Raw genomic sequence first — 19,287 nt, 5'->3', positions numbered from 1 at the left:
CTCAATTCCCCTCCTTCAGCTGTCTTCAAGGAGCAGATGGCAAACTTTGCTCTTAAAAACAGTCTCACCTACAGTCCATGTGCTGCAAACTCTGTCCATTATGGGTAGAATTTGGCTTTGACAGAAATGGGAATCATCATGGATGCTTTAGTTGAGATTTCCTGCCTTGCAGGGAGTTGGATTAGGACTAGGTGACTCTCAGAGTCCTTTCCAACTTTTCCATTCTATGATTCTATGCACTGGAACTCCATACCCTAGACCAGGGGTCTGCAACCCGCGGCTCCGGAGCCGCATGTGGCTCTTTTACACCTTTGTCGCGGCTCTGGGGCGGATACTAGCGAGGGAAGGAGGCGCATTGTGCGCCCCGACACTCCCCACTGTGGCAGGCGCTGTACTGGCTGTGATGTCGCATGGGGGCGGTGCGTGCGTTAGTCACGCACCGTCCCGATGTCACCTTCCCGCCCGCTGTCAGATCGCGGCTCCGGAGATATATTTGTTTTAAATGTCGCAATGGTTTTGCGGCTCCCAGTTTTTTTTTTCTTTGAAAACGGGTCCAAGTGGCTCTTTTTGTCTTAAAGGTTGCAGACCCCTGCCCTAGACAGAATTCTAGATCAAGAGGACTGACATGCTAGCAACAAATTCTAAAAGGCTTCAAATCTGAATCTAAACTTGAATCTAAACTTTTCTCACTTAATCCCCGATATGTGAAGAGTTACTTTGTTGTGTTTCAGAACTTGTGGTTTATACACCGATCAGGAAGAACAACAAAACGTAACCAATTTGCACGGCTTTGATTATTTTTAAACATGCAGTTGCAATGTCTATTATTGGAAACAAACAAAGCTGTATGTGCTGATTCATTTACAAGGCATGTTATGCACATGTTAAATACTAAAGAATTTGTCTTAATAAGTTAATGTATTTATCAATGACAAATGGCATCCATTTTCAGAAGAAGCACTTACCACCGGCTGTTTAGTTATGTCCACTAAGTCCTTAATGTTGTAATACTGATGTTTTTCAAAGGCTGAAAAAAGCATGTCCAGTACTTGCTGCTTTTCAGCCCGAGCCCTCTTTCCATCTTCCTTTTTCTTCTTTTCATAATCAATCTGTTAATCCAAATGGCATAATTTTAAAATGGTGTTTTTAACCCACTCCAGGAGAACCACCATTGGAATTTGTAGCTGCAAGGAACAAAACGTGGCGGGGGGGGGGGTGTCGAATCAGTTCTGCTTTGGTATAAATAAGAATCTTCTTAATTCTTAGTTGAGGCACAATGAAAGATAAACCAAATTATAAAACAGAGCAAAGTCCCGTTTATGCTTTGCACTGTCATTCCTTGAATCTGAGAGCAGCCAATTGCCAAGGGCAATGTTTCTAGTTCCACAGAAGAATTATTTTACTATAAGAAGTGGCAATCACAATTAATTCCTTTAAAAAGACCAATTGTTTCTTTTATATAACTTGTCAAGCATACCTGTTATGTACCACAGGGTCCCTTTCCAACTCTACAATTCTACTGGATTCAAGTTTACAAGAAATGAGATTCCGACAAAACACCAGGAAGAACTTTTTGACAGCAAGAGCTGTTCAACAGTGGGCGTCTCCCTTGGGAGGCTGTGTATTCTCCTTCCTCGGAGCTTTTTAAGCAGAGGTTGGATTCTAGGCTCATCACAGCTTTAGGAACATAAGATTAAAGGGCTTGACACGTAGGCAAGAGAGGATTATGTTCTCCTGTCTCATGAACCCGCTGGATTTCTTTGAGAGAGTCAACAAGCATATAGCAGTGATCTCCAGCTGACATAGTGTACTTGGACATTCAAAAAGCTTTCCACAAGGTCAATGCACACCACCGTCCCGTCCCCCCCTCAAAATATCATTTTAAGTGGGAGGGGGGAGGACTGTCTTGTGCACTGACCTTGTGGAAAGCTTTATTTCATGTCCTCTTAAAACTGTGAACTCAGGAAGAGAATTGCATGCACAGTCAGTATTTTCTTGCAGGCAGGAGCTTAGAAAGATCAAAATGCATCTATAAAGTGATATTTTAGTTCTAAGTCGATGGTGATAGAAGACCAGAATCTGCCAACATTATTTTATTTCTTCAGTGATGTCTCTTATTGTGGTGTGTTCATCTTCAGGCAATGCTCAGGAAACAAAAAAACATTTACCTAATGAAAACAGATATATCCCTGCATCGGCTCGCTTGAGCCTTCTCCTGAGAAAATCACTGTGCTGGCCATTTTCTCTTTTATGTATTTGGAGAGCAGATACACGCCCACACAAGGAGAGCTTAAGTCCTGGTGTGAGCTCATGACGTCACCTACTGAGTGTTCCTGGCAGAGGCAAGATTTGAACTGGGGATTTCCCTATTACCGCACGGTTCAGCCTCCCGGCCACTATGCTACATTAGCTCTGAGACACTGCCTCTGTCTCATGTTCCATCATGGTCTCTATTATAACACAAATTCCTTATTAAGTAGGGACTGCACAGAAAACATGTATATAGAGGCTGCCCATCAACTCTGTAATGCACTGGGGACTGCCAAGCACCTACCTACCTACATAATCCAGAATGCAGCAGCTAGACTGGTGACTGGGAGCGGCCGCAGAGACCACATAACACCGGTCTTGAAAGACCTACATTGGCTCCCAGTACGTTTCCGAGCACAATTCAAAGTGTTGGTGCTGACCTTTAAAGCCCTAAACGGCCTCGGTCCAGTATATCTGAAGGAGCGTCTCCACCCCCATCGCTCAGGTCCAGCACCGAGGGCCTTCTGGCGGTTCCCTCACTGCAAGAAGCCAAGTTACAGGGAACCAGGCAGAGGGCCTTCTTGGTAGTGACGCCTTCCCTGTGGAACGCCCTCCCACCAGATGTCAAAGAGAACAACAACTACCAGACTTTTAGAAGACATCTGAAGGCAGCCCTGTTTAAGGAAGCTTTTAATGTTTGATGTATTATAGTATTTTAATATTTTTTGGGAAGCCGCCCAGAGTGGCTGGGGAAGCCCAGCCAGATGGGCGGGGTATAAATAATAAATTATTATTATTATTATTATTATTATTATTATTATTATTATTATTATTATACATTTGGAAGGTATATTTTTTTCAGCAGCAGCATCCCATTATGCTTTTGAGCATGTTCAGATGGCAGGTCAAAACAGTCCTATTTGATCATGTTTACAGTCGTATTATTTTTTTAAAAAATTCATTCCTGCCACTTCACTGGGTGTTTCATTGCACTAACTGCTGCTGAACTATTCTTTAATCCAATCATTTGCTTTATTGCTTTATTGCTTTAATGTTGTTTTATTGTGCCACAAGGCTGACCCGGCGTTGTGCCGATTATACCTCTCCTTCAATTAAAACGTGTTGAGGTATTTGCTAACTGTAAAAATCAACTGAACCTCTTCCAATAACAATTTGAAAGCAAAAAAAAATTTTTAAAGGGTATGCACAGGATTTTTAAAAATGGATTTATAGAAGTATGCTCTTACACTGTTGTATAACACAGAAGACTTAATAGGTCAACTTAAACACATATTACAGTTGGGCTGAGTGCTGAATTTCATATCTTGAGTTGAACTAACCACCTAGTGATTTGGCAATATTAGTTTAAGAACTACAATAAAGGCTAGCATGAAAAGTTACTCACATTATATTGATGATTAGCCACAGGTTTGTAGTTAGTGGTTACAGCTTTGTCCAGCTGCATAGTCCAGCTTACAGGTTTAGAAGACTCTTCAATCTGAAGCCTAAAAGAAAGAGAAAGGAAATTAAAAACCAGTAAAAACAACATATGCTCATAATAGTTTGGTTGTATTAGATATCCTGTCAGAGGTGCCAATTTGAATAAAATATGGGGGGGCAGGTAAGCCCTACCCTGAATAATTGATCACATGATGTGGTGCATGCACACCATTTGAATGGAAATGGCCATCAACTGGGGGGAGGCTGGCCCCCTCAAATATTTTAATGGGGGACAAAGAATCCTCAGCCCCTAGGTGTTGGCTCTGTACGGTTCTTATCAACCCCACCTAAAAAGGATATAGTACAGATCGACAAGCAAAATGAATGCAAACTTCTAGTGTCAAATTCCCTAGAATTTTATTTTTTTAAAAAAAATCAAGAAATGATTTTAAAGAAACAATTACAAATCAAGGTGTAAATAACTTTCTTGCAAGCCTGAGCTCATCCTGAGCTTAAGCCTGCCTGATATCCACCCTTCTAGATTCAGATAGGTAGCCGTGTTGGTCTGACGCAGTCGAAATATATATAAAAATTGCCCAGTAGCACCTTAGAGACCAACTAAGTTTGTTCTTGGTATAAGCTTTTGTGTGCATGCACACTTCTTCAGATACCTGTGGTGGCACATACGTAGCTAGGAGCACTGATCAGAGTCCATATATCCAGAAACACCTCCTGTGATAGTGCCAATACCTGAGATGATGGGGTGTCCTTGATTTCCTGGTTTGTGTATTTTGGGTAGAAGATAGAAGGTTCCTGGTTGAGGTTCTGTTGGTGTGTTTGAGAGGATCTGTTCTTGGATGTGTGGGGGTAGCTCTTTAACTATCTTGTTCAGTTCTTTTTTGTATTCCTGTGTGGGGTCTGAGTCCAGTTTTTATAAAAAAGGCCCTATTGGAGAGTTGTCTGTGAACCTCCTGGATGTAATCAGTTTTGTTCATGATGACAACAGCTCCACCCTGAAGAAGTGTGCCTCTGAAGAAGTGTGCACACACACAAAAGCTTATACCAAGATCAAACTTAGTTGGTCTTTAAGGTGCTACTAGACAATTTTTATTTTTTTAAATATATTTTGATATTCACCCTGCAGTTGTTGGCCCCTCTGGGATTCCCCCTTTCTTCCGTTTCTTACACATGCCCATCTTAAATCTCAGCTCTTCTGCCAGCTCCTTATCCACCGGTTTCTTTAGACGCCTCTCACTTTCCTTTCTTGTTGGAACTGTCTGCCTTTGGACCTTCAATATTTCACCTTTAAAAAACTCCCATTCATCTTGGACAGCGCCTGGAATGCAGAGGAATGAGCTCTATCAGCCCTAGCCCTGTGAGGCACCAATGACTGATAAAGGTCATTCTTCTGCGAACCAGACACTGTCAGTGAAGGGAGCCCCTCTGCCACCAGCACCCGGTGCACCGAGGGAAAAACGTGTTCCATCGGCTCTGGTGCCACGCAATCAATACTTCCTCTGTTTGAGGACCAGAGCGCAATGGCACCTTAGGAGTAGCAGTGGTTTAACATGTGGTGTACCACCGAGTGAAGGCGCCATTGTGCTCTGGCCCTCAAACCAGTCCAGGACGATGTATCACTACATCACCCAGGCCTAGTAGTGTGGTGTTGAATCCAGGCCTAAGATAAAAAGTGCTGCCACCAAGTCTGAAAACAGGTCGAGGTAAATATATTTCTGACAGTTATTGTAAGTTAGTTCTAGAAACTTGCCAGGAGAGGGACATTTGTGTACCCCTCTCGTATAATGTTCATAGGTATTGAACCTTATATAAAGAAGCTTGTGTGCTAGCTGAGAATCAAGGTCTGAAGCATAGAAGCAATTTCCCCTTTTTTTGTATCACATGTTGGCCCTAATGAACTTTGGCGAAGAGCAGATCACTCAAAGCCTATTCAGTATACGAAACTGTCGTTCCACCAGGAAATTTCAGAGAATTATTATTTCTAAAAGCACAATGTCTCCAAAAGCATGCTGTTACCACATTATGTTCCTTACACCTACGAGTGGAGTTTTTCTTCTAGGCTAGCATCTCATGCACATTCCAGATTGAACAGTGAGTCATGAAACTCTTGTTATTTTCCTGACTTTTATTATAATGACAATATGCATCCAACCAGCATGACTGATTTCTCCATATGATACATAAGATAGAATGGAATCAAACAGGGATAGCTATATAAAGATACGGTTATGTGAAAGGTTCATTTAGTTCTACATTGGGGAAGTTTCTGAGACTGCTTAATGTTGTACCTGGGGTTATTAACAGCCTAAATTTCTCAAGCAAGAGGATTAAGCATCAGTAGTAGATTATGCAAACAAAAAACAAAACAAACAAAACAGGAACAGCAGCTAAAGAATAAAATGTCCAAGGTTCAAATTTCATGTCAACCAGAAACTCTCAGCTTCATCCACCAACCATCCCAATCTGTAATATGCCTGCTATAAGAATTTTCTGTTTTTAGGTTTTTCTATTTTATCTGTGCTTTTGTAGTATTATCTGTAAGTTGCCTTGAGTCCCACTCCTGGGAAAAGGCGGAATATAAATATATATAATAAATGTTTTGGATGCTTAAAAACTATATATACATAATTGCTAGGTGTGATTATTCAATAAATAATACAACGAGCTTTTGCAGTACAAAAAGAAAACTGTGATATCTTTGTAACTCTCTGATCTTAGCCACCTGGATCCCAATTTGGCTGCGTACTTAAGTACTTGAACATAAGCATACGAGCAATCTGAAGAGTTGAGTTGGAATATAGCGACTGCTGCAGTCAGATATGTAACTTAACCCCCTCATCTTCATCATACTGAACAGAAGTTTGAAAAAGAGCAAACAGGGGAAGGAAGAGCAAAATGCACAAGGTATCATCCAAGAAGGAAAAAAGGAAAACAAGGAGGAGGGAACTAAAGGCATAATCATGGCCACTGGTCCCATCACCTCCTGGCAAATAGAAGGGGAAGAAATGGAGGCAGTGAGAGATTTTACTTTCTTGGGCTCCATGATCACTGCAGATGGTGACAGCAGTCACAAAATTACAAGACGCCTGCTTCTTGGGAGAAAAGCAATGACAAACCTAGACAGCATCTTAAAAAGCAGAGACATCACCTTGCCAACAAAGGTCCATATAGTTAAAGCTATGGTTTTCCCAGTAGTGATGTATGGAAGTGAGAGCTGGACCATAAAGAAGGCTGATCGCCAAAGAATTCTGGTGCTGGAGGAGACTCTTGAGAGTCCCATGGACTGCAAGAAGATCAAACCTCTCCATTCTGAAGGAAATCAGCCCTGAGTGCTCACTGGAAGGACAGATCGTGAAGCTGAGGCTCCAATACTTTGGCCACCTCCTGAGAAGAGAAGACTCCCTGGAAAAGACCCTGATGTTGTGAAAGATGGAGGGCACAAGGAGAAGGGGATGACAGAGGACGAGATGGTTGGATAGTGTTCTCGAAGCTACCAGCATGAGTTTGATCAAACTGCGGAAGGCAGTGGAAGACAGGAGTGCCTGGCATGCTCTGGTCCAGGGGGTCACGAAGAGTCGGACACGACTAAACGGCTAAACAACAACAATTGCTGTCAGGGCTTATCACCAACCACCCCAGGAAGGTGCAACATCCACCACAGGATGGCGCTGCCGAAAGGGCTGGGAGGACCCCCTCTCCCTGGCCTGGCACAAACCGGTGCAGGCTTGGAACGTCCCATGGATCTCCACCCTCCAGCGCTGCTCCTGGCATCCTCCCTGTCCCCTTGGCAGCAGAGTTGAAGGGGAGGAAAGCCCTGTGAGTGCTGAGTGCGCCCCCCTTTCCCAGCCTCTGCCATGTCCCTTGTTGGGATGGTGGCAGCGAGGCAAACCCAGTTCTGCCGCCTTCCCCACCCCAGCCCAATCATCTGCAGACCACTTTGCCTTGCATAGCCTCACTTGCTGCCAAGGTGCAAGGCGAGCCCCCAGGCATACAGGCAGGCAAGCAGCCCTCTCTGCCTCTCTCTCCTTCTTCCTTCTTCTTTCTTCAATCTTCTTCCTCCTCCCCCTCCATCACCACAGCCGCCTCCACCTCCCCTCTTGCCGGAAATGCCCATGGCACCTTTTTCTTCTAGGAAGAAAAAGCACTGACCTTAAGTATACATACAAACTCAATGAGAGGTGTGAGCCTGATTTTGCCATGTAATCTCATTTATAATTATCTAATTTGAGACAAATTCCCATCTCTTCATCAACACAGAGAAGCCTTTCTCTTTTCTGATCTTTCATATTTGTCAGAGTTGAAAATCCTTGTTCACAACAATATATCATGAAGAACTGTAGAAGAATAGCCAATGCGCTTGGAGAGACATTGTTTCTGGTTATATAGCCAAAAAAAAATTATTCTGATACTATGCCATAGTGAAATGTTTAACTGTTTCTTCAATTCTCCATGAACCTTCCCACCACACTTGCCATCCTCTCCTGCCACACCAACGTGGTGTACCCACTGGTATAGAAATGTGAGGTCTTAGCTCAGGAGGTCCAGGAGTTGGGAGAAGCTTCAAAATTTCTTTCTTAAGAAAGTATTTCCTTTACCTGTTGGTACCAGTGCAGCATATGGCAGTGCAGAAGTGGGCTGGAACAGGCTAGAATACAAGTTCGACTCTTAAATTTCTAGAGCAGAATTTAAACTCTCCCATTTTCATGTCTGTTTTCTATAGCTTATGCGCACTCTCAAAAGTCAATTGCTGCTTTGCCTACACTTGCTAGAGAACTTGAGAGTGAGCTGACTAAGATCCAGTCACGGTCTATATTGCAGTTATGGTTTCTTGTGTATGAGAAAGCTTCTTTGATATGCCATTTATCCATTCTTTTGAAATTTTCTAGCTGCATCCACATATTAAGACAGTTAATCAGAAAGCTAACTGGTTTACCTTAGCTTCACAGAGAATTGCTTTTACAGAATTAAAACTCAGTGTTATGCCTTGTGCCTTTCTGGATAGATGCTACAAGAAATTACCTTTGGAACAACATTTCTATGTCTTCTGCAAGGCAGCTATACAGGCCATACAGTAGTTCACTGTATTGTTCACCAATGTCCTCTCTATAAAGATCCTCATGGAATTGCTCAATCTTTGTTTAGCCTTAGGAAGACTTTTGTTACACTAAGTGAATTTGGGTACATTTTGCTATTAGGCAAGGAAGATGGTGTTACATTGCCTGCTTCCTTATTTATGTTGGCAGCCAAGGACTTAGGAACCAAATTGGTGTTCAATTCTGAATGTCTATGTTTGTTATGCCTTAAAAGGTAAAGGTAAAGGGACCCCTGACCATTAGGTCCAGTCGTAGCCGACTCTGGGCTTGCGGCATTCATCTCGCTTTATTGGACGAGGGAGCCGGCGTACAGCTTCTGGATCATGTGGCCAGCATGACTAAGCCGCTTCTGGCGAACCAGAGCAGCGCACAGAAACGCCGTTTACCTTCCCGCTGGAGCGGTACCTATTTATCTACTTGCACTTTGAGGTGCTTTCGAACTGCTAGGTGGGCAGGAGCAACGGGAGCTCACCCCGTCATGGGGATTCGAACCGCCGACCTTCTGATCGGCAAGTCCTAGGCTCAGTGGTTTAACCCACAGCGCCACCCGCTTCCCTTTGTTATGCCTTATAATTAAGCAAATACCACGATTACTGCACTGGCGGGGCTTGATGGGAATTGCAGCCCCACCTCTGGAGGGCCCCGCAAATGTTACCCCTGCCCTATGCCATGGGCCCAGGATCTCTTACTCTTCAGCTGCAAGTCTACAGACAGGGTTTGTTCTTTTAACTCAAGCACTAGCTTCTGAAGCATGCTATTTACCGGTAATTGCATATGCTTCCATATACAGTGGTACCTCAGGTTAAGAACTTAATTCATTCTAGAGCATAGCTGTCAACTTTCAGATTTGAAAATAAGGGATCAGCAGCCTCACCCGTCCACTGCCTCCCGCAGTTTGGTCAAACTCATGCTGGTAGCTTTGAGAACACTGTCCAACCATCTCGTCCTCATGGTTCAATGTTACTAGTGAGCAAAGTTACCCAGTAAAGATTTGAATCTTGGTCCTAACTTTTGGGGTTAAGTTTCTATTTAGCTGTCCATTAATACTGACAAAACGTATCTCCCATTCATCTCTCAGATCCCCTTGTAAATCTAAAGTACTGAGCTCACCACATCCTGCAGTAAAAAAAAATCCCCAAGTTAATTACACATTGTGTGAAGGTAAGTGTATGAAGCTACAGCATTCCTACTATCAGCTTAAGTGACACATTCTCTCTCTCTCTCTCTCTCTCTCTCTCTCTCTCTCTCTCTCTCTCACACACACACACACACACACACACACACACACACAGAGTAGAGCCCCTCCAAGCCAAAGACCCAAAGGCAGAAAGCCCAGCCAGCAGCCAAACAAAGCCTCAAGCGGTGGTTCCCACAGCGCAGCGACCAAGCAAAGGGATACAGCAGCAAGGAAACCACCACCCCGCTGGGAAGTGCTGAAGCAAAGGCGAGTCCCCAAGCAACGTGGCCGATTTGATCGGCATAAGGCATGCAAGCTCCACACACCCCAGTCGTTCTCAGACCCCTTATTGGGCAGCTGAGCAACGCAGTTAAGGCGCCTTCCTGGCGGGCAGGGAGGGAGAGGAGTTGCTTCCTTTGAAATCCGGGAAATTTACGGGATATCAACAATCCGGGAAAGCAGCGGAAAACAGCACTGGAATAAGGGAGTTTCCCGCCAAATAAGGGAAGGTTGACAGCTATGTTCTGGAGGTCCGTTCTTAACCTGAAACTGTTCATAACTGAGGTACCACTTTAGCTAATGGGGCCTCCTGCTGCTGCCGCGCCGCCGAAGCACGATTTCTGTTCTCATCCTGAAGCAAAGTTCTTAACCCGAGGTACTATTTCTGGGTTAGCGGAGTCTGTAACCTGAAGCGTCTGTAACCTGAAGCATCTGTAACACGCGGTACCACTGTACACAACGCCATCAGACAGCCAGGGGTCCTTTAGATGTTGTAGGTATCCAGCTTTTTCTAAAACCTCACCAAGTGAAACAAACAAATGGTTACCAGGGAAGCAAGCACACCAGCGGGAACTGGGAAAGGCAAGACGCAGCACCAAGGGCAACAAGGTGCCGAGATGTAACTGGTAGCAATATGCTGTTACTTTGGTAGCTCTGTGTGAAAGCTGTCAATACTTGGCCTCTAAGAGAGGTTATAATTAACAGATGCAGCAATGAAGCATGTCAGCTAGCTTGTTTCTGATCATGTCACCACCGCAGGCTCCCAGAAAACACCGGCACCTTCACTGCTTAACTATAACACTGTACGTTCAGGTATTAAGCATACATTAAGCCCACTCACAAATAGCCATATGAGCGCGCAAAGCAGCCATGCAGGTAGTCTCCTGTCTCCATAATCCTAGAATGCACAGTAACTGCTCCTCACGCTTTGCAGGTTTTACTAATGTATTCCTTTTTAAAAAACAGCTAGAAACACAGCCCCACTCTCCCACAATCAAGGTAAGGAGCTTGTGGGAAATGTTTAAAGGATTCCAGAATCTGAGCAAGACAAGCACAACACCCACAATCAGTCTGATTTAAATGAAAAACAAGTGCAGTAGCACTAGTCCTGCAGCAATTCTGTTTAGTAGCAATAGTCAAACAGAAACCATTAATACATGCTGCAATGGAAGGGGGAAAGGTCTCCCCCCCCCATTCCATCCTCCTTGGCAGTCTGGGTATGCCAAGCAGGCTGCCATCACACCCCCATTTAGACTCCCTCTATTCCCCAGACAGAAGTGACTTCTAGGGATTCAAAGCATATCTTTAGGGAGGGAGACAGAGAGATCACCAAGCCTACCTGGTTTCTTTCTGAGCCCCAGGCAGTTTGCGTTCTCTGTCAGATTACTAAAACACATATACAAATTTATCTCCAGTTACCCCTTGACGAAATATGTGGACAGACACCATGAAGACATTTCATCAAAGGCAACTTTTTGTTAGTATTTTGTCTGCTCAGCAACAGCAACCTGACATGGATGCAGGCAGCTTCCAGAATCCCTATAGCATATAGCAGGTGAATATTAATAAGAAATACCGCATTTTTCGCTCTATAAGACGCACCAGACCACAAGACGCACCTAGTTTTTGGAGGAGGAAAACAAGAAAAAAAATATTCTGAATCTCAGAAGCCAGAACAGCAAGAGGGATCGCTGCACAGTGAAAGCAGCAATCCCTCTTGCTGTTCTGGCTTCTGGGATAGCTGCGCAGCCTGCATTCGCTCCATAAGATGCACCCACATTCCCCCTTACTTTTTAGGAGGGGAAAAGTGAGTCTTATAGAGCAAAAAATATGGTACATTTAAGAATAGATATTCCATGAGAAAAAATAAGATTAGTTTGGTGTTCCACTTATAGATGAATAAATTTAACACAAAGCCAAGTGTAATAAAACAATACAACTTGACTCTCTTCCCCATGATTAGATACTTCAATGGAAAAGGCGCAGCAATCTGAACTGGATGTTTTGATTCAAGTTTTTCAAAACACATCTGTGCCATTATTTAATAGCACAAGAAGATGATTTGATTTCAAATTCATTTCTTTGTAAGAGATTCTCAGACACAATCTTAGAAAATGGCTGGTTTCCCAAAGAGGAAGCTGTATAAGTGTGGGTGTGAGAGCGAATGTGTGAATGTACCTTTCATGATTAGCCCCCTCCTATCTGCTGTAGTCTGATATTTAAGGATTTAAGCATTTTTGAATATGTGCACTTGAGTGAAACCTGCACATTTCCCGAACTGGAAAGCCTCCTTGTCTGCCACACTTTCTCTCTTTCCCCCAATCCCTTGGATACTAATCTTCCAGATTTCGCCAAAGCTAGTCAGAAATACATGAATACAGCAAATCTCGGTATTGCTAAATTTTGGAAGAGTACAAAATCCTCCAGCAGTGACACAATGGCTGAAGAAAACTTGGGCAATTGTCTTCCTGATAAAGCAAACGTGATTAGGAAAGCAACAGGTAACACTTATCAAAACATATTTGATGAAAGATGGTCCATGTTTATTCAATTTTGGAATGACAAAGTAAATAGCAGATGAGTAACTCTGGGACTGGGAAAGACCCAAGTGTTAAAAAACATGAGAGGCTCTGAGAGTAGAGTCAGCATGGTCTATTAGTGAAGTGCTGCTGAATAATTGAGATCTTCTGGCCACATTAATATGATCTATATACTAGACCTAACACACGAGCAGTTGCAAACCCAGGGTGTCTGGTCTTTGTATGCTAAGCCAAGAAGAGGAAGTGGGTTGTTTCCTATAATGAGAATGACAAACCTGTTGTAATGTCCCAAAGGTCACCTTAAATAGCCAGTATGAAGCCTCTGCCTTGATGTCCTTTATTTAGGACATTTCATTTGAAATTGGTTAGAGGCCTAGTAGCATATATTTGCAAACATTGATGCAAGGTTTAAACTGATGAACCTGTAGCCATGGTCCCACACCTTCAAGGCAAATTGTTCCATGAATACAGTGGTGCCTCGCAAGACGAAAAGAATCCGTTCCGCGAGTCTCTTCGTCTTGCGGTTTTTTCGTCTTGCGAAGCAAGCCCATTAGTGGCTTAGCGGATTAGCGCTATTAGTGGCTTAGTGGATCAGCTGATAAGCGGTTTAGCGGCTTAGCGGATCAGCTGATAAGTGGCTTAGCGGATCAGCTGATAACCGGCTTAGCGGCTTAGCGGATCAGCTGATAAGCGGCTTAGCGGATCAGCTGATAAGCGGCTTAGCGGATCAGCTGTTAAGCGGCTTAGCGGATCAGCTGATAAGCGGCTTAGCGGATCAGCTGTTAAGCGGCTTAGCGGATCAGCTGATAAGCAGCTTAGCAGATCAGCTGTTAAGCGGCTTAGGATCAGCTGATAAGCAGCTTAGCGGCTTGGGGAAAGGGGGGGGGAGGAAAAAAAACCCCGCAGGAACTCGCAAGACATTTTCGTCTTCCGAAGCAAGCCCATAGGAAATTCGTTTTGCGAAGCACCTCCAAAACGGAAAACCCTTTCGTCTAGCGGGTTTTCCGTCTTGCGAGGCATTCGTCTTGCGGGACACCACTGTATAGGATTACAATTAATGTACAAATCTTGTAAACTAAACATAATTTTTCTTTTCCCAAGAAAAAATGGTTTTCTATGAAGGAGAATCAACAACCTGAGGATAATATCTCAGTGGAAACAGAGGGGAACATACTGGAGAAAATGACCCTGCAATGTCTTTCCATATCCTGATCCAATTGAAAGTATATGGCTTGTGATTTTTTTGTATCTAAACCACTGAGCCTAGGGCTTGCCGATCAGAAGGTCAGCAGTTCGAATCCCTGCAAGGGGGTGAGTTCCTGTTATTCAGTCCCAGCTCCTGCCCACCTAGCAGTTCGAAAGCACACCAAAAGTGCAAGTAGATAAATAGGTACCGCTCCAGCGGGAAGGTAAACGGCGTTTCCGTGCATTGCTCTGGTTTCGCCAGAAGTGGCTTAGTCTTGCTGGCCACATCACCCGGAAGCTGTCTGCAGACGAACGCCGGCTCCCCCGGCCAGTAAAGCAAGATGAGCACCGCAACCCCAGAGTCATCTGCAACTGGACCTAATGGTCAGGGGTACCTTTACCTTTACCTAATACCTCTAAATCCATATGTGGTAACATCTCATGCTGCAACATAATCCATTTTTAAGCAATCTTTCTCAAAAGAAAACTAAGCTGTCCCTAATGAAAAGCATCATAATATGATGAAAATGGAGGAATTTCCCATCTGCCCCCTGCCCCAGTTTTCTAGAATCATGGCCAACCTGGGTTTCTTTTTCTGAAATCCAAACACAAATACCCTTTTTTTGGCCATTTTTTTCAAAATACTTGCTTGAAGATGGATGGGGAGAACTCAAAATAATAATATATTTTTTGGAAGTATCACTATTTGTGCCATTACAGTTCTTCCTAACACCTATAACTGTAATTTACTCTGTCTGCCTATGTCCTTTTTTAATTTTTTCACTAAAGGAACATAATTTAAAGCATTTATTTATTCATGTTTCGGGGTATCCAGATTCCTAGGTTTTAGTAAACCTTTTAACTTGGTGGAACATTTACCAATTATTTTAGGCACAGTTGATCATTTTGGGTACACTGAAATACATTATTAAAGATTATCCAGATTAATTCTAAGGCCTGCCACCCTTTCATATTTACAAAGTTCTTTTGACAATGCTGGTAAGGTTATACCATCTGCTCAGAGGTTCTTCTTCTACCTTCCTTCCCAGAAAACCACACATATTTCAATTATTATGTATTACTGTCACCAGGGGGTTCAGAGAGAGGTCAAAGAGCAATTGGACAAGGGGCAACCCTGTTCTGTGCCCCTTCTGTCAAAATGGGATTCACATCTTAGGATGAACTATTGCAAAACTGGCACCCTATAAAGCTTTGATTGTTGCTATAAATAGAGTTATAATACTCAAGTGAAGGAGCCTCACCTCAACTAATAGAAATGGTAGAAACAGAATATAACAAATCATAGAATTATAGAGTTGGAAGGGATCATAAGGGTTATCCAGTCCAACCCCCTGCAATGAAATATGATTGTGCACTACAGATTGCACATTACAGATTAATACAGTAAGGTGAAATGGATGAAATATAAATACTTAAGTGCTATAATTCAACCCCTAGCTAATCTTACAGTTCATATTGTGAAAGCCTGTACAAGAATTTAAAAAAAAAACCCCAGTGAATTATTCTTCCAGTAATTTTTTTGGCCAAAGAAAAGATAAATGCTCAGGTTAAGAGAATAATTATTCTGAGAAAACTTTGGTTCCAAGGATATGATCACTAAGAAAATAATAACTTTGATCGTTCTGCCATCAGGCTCTCACTATTGAGCCATGAAAGTGAAAGGTCTCTCATTTTCAGATTTTTTTAAAATGCAACTTTTCAACAGAAAGCTCTCCTCCAACTTCAGAAAGTTTCTCACTATTATTCTATGTATATCTGTAGCATATATGCGAAAATTAAAAGTTGGAGCAAGTTTTCTTTTGCTCTCTCTCTCTGCCTTCTTGGCAAAGATGCAATTTCTCAGCTCAGGTGATGTTTACCTCTTCTCCAAACAAATTAATGTGTCATAAGTGCTACGCCTCTGTGAACACCATGGAGAGCTTTTATAGCCCCGAGGAATACATTTGCAAAGACCCTGCAAGACAAATAAAAACAGTAGCCAAAGCCAGTTTTCATTTTAAAGAAGAACCACATGACAAACATCAGGTGGGGTGCTTTTTTTGTCCTCTATAGTTGCTGAAATTGAAAAAATCAAGGCCTATTTATGGATGAACCAGCTACAGATCCCAACCTTGTTACGGTTAAAAAGCAACAACAAATCTTACAAACTTAATTGTCTTTAAATTATTTGATTTTGCAATCCTGTAAGCACTTATCTAGGAGTAGGTAACCACAAAGAGATTTACTTCAGAGTAGACATGTTTACCATTGTATGCTGCCTATAAAGTGAATTCTTTATGAATGCCTGGACTTCAGCTTCTGCACAGCAAGAGACATACCTAAGCCTCTTGTTTTCACATTTTTCTTTCGCCATTTTGTCGGAGGCAGGGATTCTTTTAACCTCCTCCTGCACTTACTGTATAGTAGGATTTGCAGGAAATGCTTTTGGTAGTATCCAGTGAAGTAGCTCCACAACCACAATAATTTCTGGCTGAACAATGGAACTGCCCCTCCCTCTTCTCTCCCTGTGGATCCCCTAAATCTGTTCAAAGTACAGTGGTACCTCGGTCTACGAACTATTTGGTGAACGAACTCAGCTAAACTGGAAGTAGGTGCTCCGGTTAGCGAACTTTACCCCGGAAGACGAACGGAAGATGAATGGTGGAAGGGCACCGGCGACAGGAGGCCTCAGTAGGGAAAGTGCGCCTCGGTTTAAGAATGCTTTGCTTTAAGAATGGACTTCCGGAACAAATTAAGTTCGTAAACCGAGGTACCACTCTATTCCCCCAACCCTCCAGAGCAGATTTGGAGAGGACATGGGGCAATTAGGAGGGGAAGATCTACTGTGCAAACAGAAGAAGAAGAAGAAGAAGAAGAAGAAGAAGAAGAGGAAGAAGAAGAGGAAGAAGAAGAAGAAGAAGTATGGATTTGATATCCCGCCTTTCACTCCCCTTCAGGAGTCTCAAAGCGGCTAACATTCTCCTTTCCCTTCCTCCCCCACAACAAACACTCTGTGAGGTGAGTGGGGCTGAGAGACTTCAAAGAAGTGTGACTGGCCCAAGGTCACCCAGCAGCTGCATGTGGAGGAGCGGAGACGCGAACCCAGTTCCCCAGATTACGAGACTACCGCTCTTAACCACTACACCACACTGGCTCTTGCAGTAATGCAACTACTGCATTGGAAACTGTTTCTGCTTTGGGAATTGTAAAGCGTCCATTTTGTTACATGCTGATCCCCTAGTTCTGCTTTCTTTGAACAAAATTGGAAGGATGCTAGTTAAATTTGATCAACTGTGTAAAAAAGAACGTCTAAAAGGAAATTATGCTAAAACCCAAAGTTGTCACATTGAGTAAGAGGGTTACTAAGTCCAAGTGGTCATTCGATGGTCATATACTTGAGCAAGTACATATGTTTAAATATCTAGGATTGCTTATTGATGAAAAGCATTCATGGAAATGCCAAATGAATGCAATTAAGTTATCACCTGCCTGTTCTACTGGCCAGTTAGTTATACAGGTTTTTTCCATTTGAAAGGGGGCAGCTAATCAATTCTGCCCTCAAGATCTATGTGCACAAATGCTTTACGGGGCTGAAATTTGGGGAACTGGTGTCAAATCTGAACAAAAAGTTCTACAAAATAGATTTATGAGGCAGATACTAGGGCTTCCTCCAGGGACACCATCGGCTCATCTTAGAGCTGTTGGGTCTCCCCTTGATAGCTGCCAGATTTGCTCTAGCCTACCTTAGATACTGGGGTAGACTAAATACCTTTGAGGACCATATTCTCACCAAGCTCTGCTGGTTGGAGCAATTAAGGACAGGAAGTTGGGCACAAAATGTCAAGACAAGCTTAGGGTTTATAATCTCCAAATGGAGAAGTTAGAAATTGGATCTTCTACCATGACACCATGTAGTAAAACAGCTACTTTGAGATCTTGTATAGAATGTCCTGGGAGATTGAAGTGTTCTCCTACTGGTTTCTCTGTTTTGTGATTCTTGATGTCAGATTTATGTCCGTTTATTCTTTGGCGTAAGGTTTGGCCTGTTTGTCCAATATAGAGAGCTGAAGGACACTGTTGGCATTTGATGGCATTCTATACAAGATCTCAAAGTAGCTGTTTTACTACAAAGGAATTTCAGAAATAGACTGGAAAGAGCTGCTGAATTGCAACTCATTACCAAACTTAAAACCATGGAGAGACCTGGTCTGAACAAAGACATTGGATTCTTATCTCATTATACATGACTAAGCCATTTTTAACCTTCTCACCCCTTGCCTTTTCCTGTAAGACCTATTGCAGTCGTTAAGAGTCGTCAACAGGCTCATCTCAGCTATCTGCCAATCACCCATTCCCACCACCCTTCTGAGTAATACCCCTCCTCACCTTCTCACTATATAGAAGGATCTGGCAAATTCTGTTTCAGTGTATCTGAAGAAGTGTGCATGCACACGAAAGCTCATACCAAGAACTAACTTAGCTGGTCTTTAAGGTGCTACTGGAAGGAATTTTATTTTGACTATGGCAGACCAACATGGCTACCTATCTGTACCTTGAGACACTTGACTTTTCCACAATTATACGGGGCCTTTGTTGAACAGCTCTACTCTCTCATTTGCTGAACTGAAAATAAGTTTTACCTTAGAAACAAAACCAGATGATCTTAGGACAATAAAACATACATTGATTAAGTGTGTTACATTGCTCACAATGCGTTGCATTGGTGTGTTACATTGGTCACAAAAATACATGCATCCCCCTGCATGAAATGAAACAGGGAAAAAACAGGTTTGAACTTTATTGTCTTCTTTGAGGTTTTCAGCATTAAAAGAAAATGTGATGAGATGCTTGTGGCCAATGTACTGCCACAGAATGCAAGTTGCATAGCACAGATTTGTTGCCATGGTGTCCCTTAAAATGAATAGTGTAAGGAATTGGTGGGGAACCTATAGTTCTCCAGATGTTGTCTCCAGATGTTGCAGGACGACTTATCCCACCACCCCAGGCCACTGACAATGTTTGCTGGGGCTGATGAATCTGGGAGTCCAAAGCAAAAAGAAAGAAAAAAAGGGGGGGAGTTGTGCTGCCAGCCACCGATGCAGGATTCTATTTTAATAATAGAATACCTGAATAAATAAGGAATGAAACACGACCATCCCAATGTGTTTCAAATATCACCTTTCTTCAAGGGATCGACTGAAAATAATGATACACCCAATTTAACAACCATCCATGTATAGGCATCACTGCGGCCATGTGAAAGACAACGCATATTTAAGTTATACCAAGCTACCATACAACAGAT

The 19,287-nt window shown here is 42.8% G+C and overlaps 1 protein-coding gene across 1 annotated transcript in view; it reads right to left on the bottom strand.

The window, feature by feature from the left end:
- The window catches only part of GTF2F2 (general transcription factor IIF subunit 2), a 59,853-nt gene that overhangs the window by 13,341 nt on the left and 27,225 nt on the right, over positions 1-19,287 (bottom strand). Inside the window, exons 7-8 of the mRNA XM_083503542.1 lie at positions 3,656-3,755; positions 966-1,109 (exon numbers count right to left, since the gene is read on the bottom strand). Coding sequence (XP_083359668.1) covers positions 966-1,109; positions 3,656-3,755 — 244 coding nt within the window. The remainder of the gene's footprint in view (positions 1-965; positions 1,110-3,655; positions 3,756-19,287) is intronic.

This window comes from Podarcis liolepis, assembly GCF_965112155.1.
Source record: "Podarcis liolepis genome assembly, chromosome: 5".
In the NCBI taxonomy this organism is placed as follows: Eukaryota; Metazoa; Chordata; class Lepidosauria; order Squamata; family Lacertidae; genus Podarcis; species Podarcis liolepis.
Note: the sequence above shows the minus strand (reverse complement) of the source record. Positions and strands in the feature narration are given on the sequence as shown.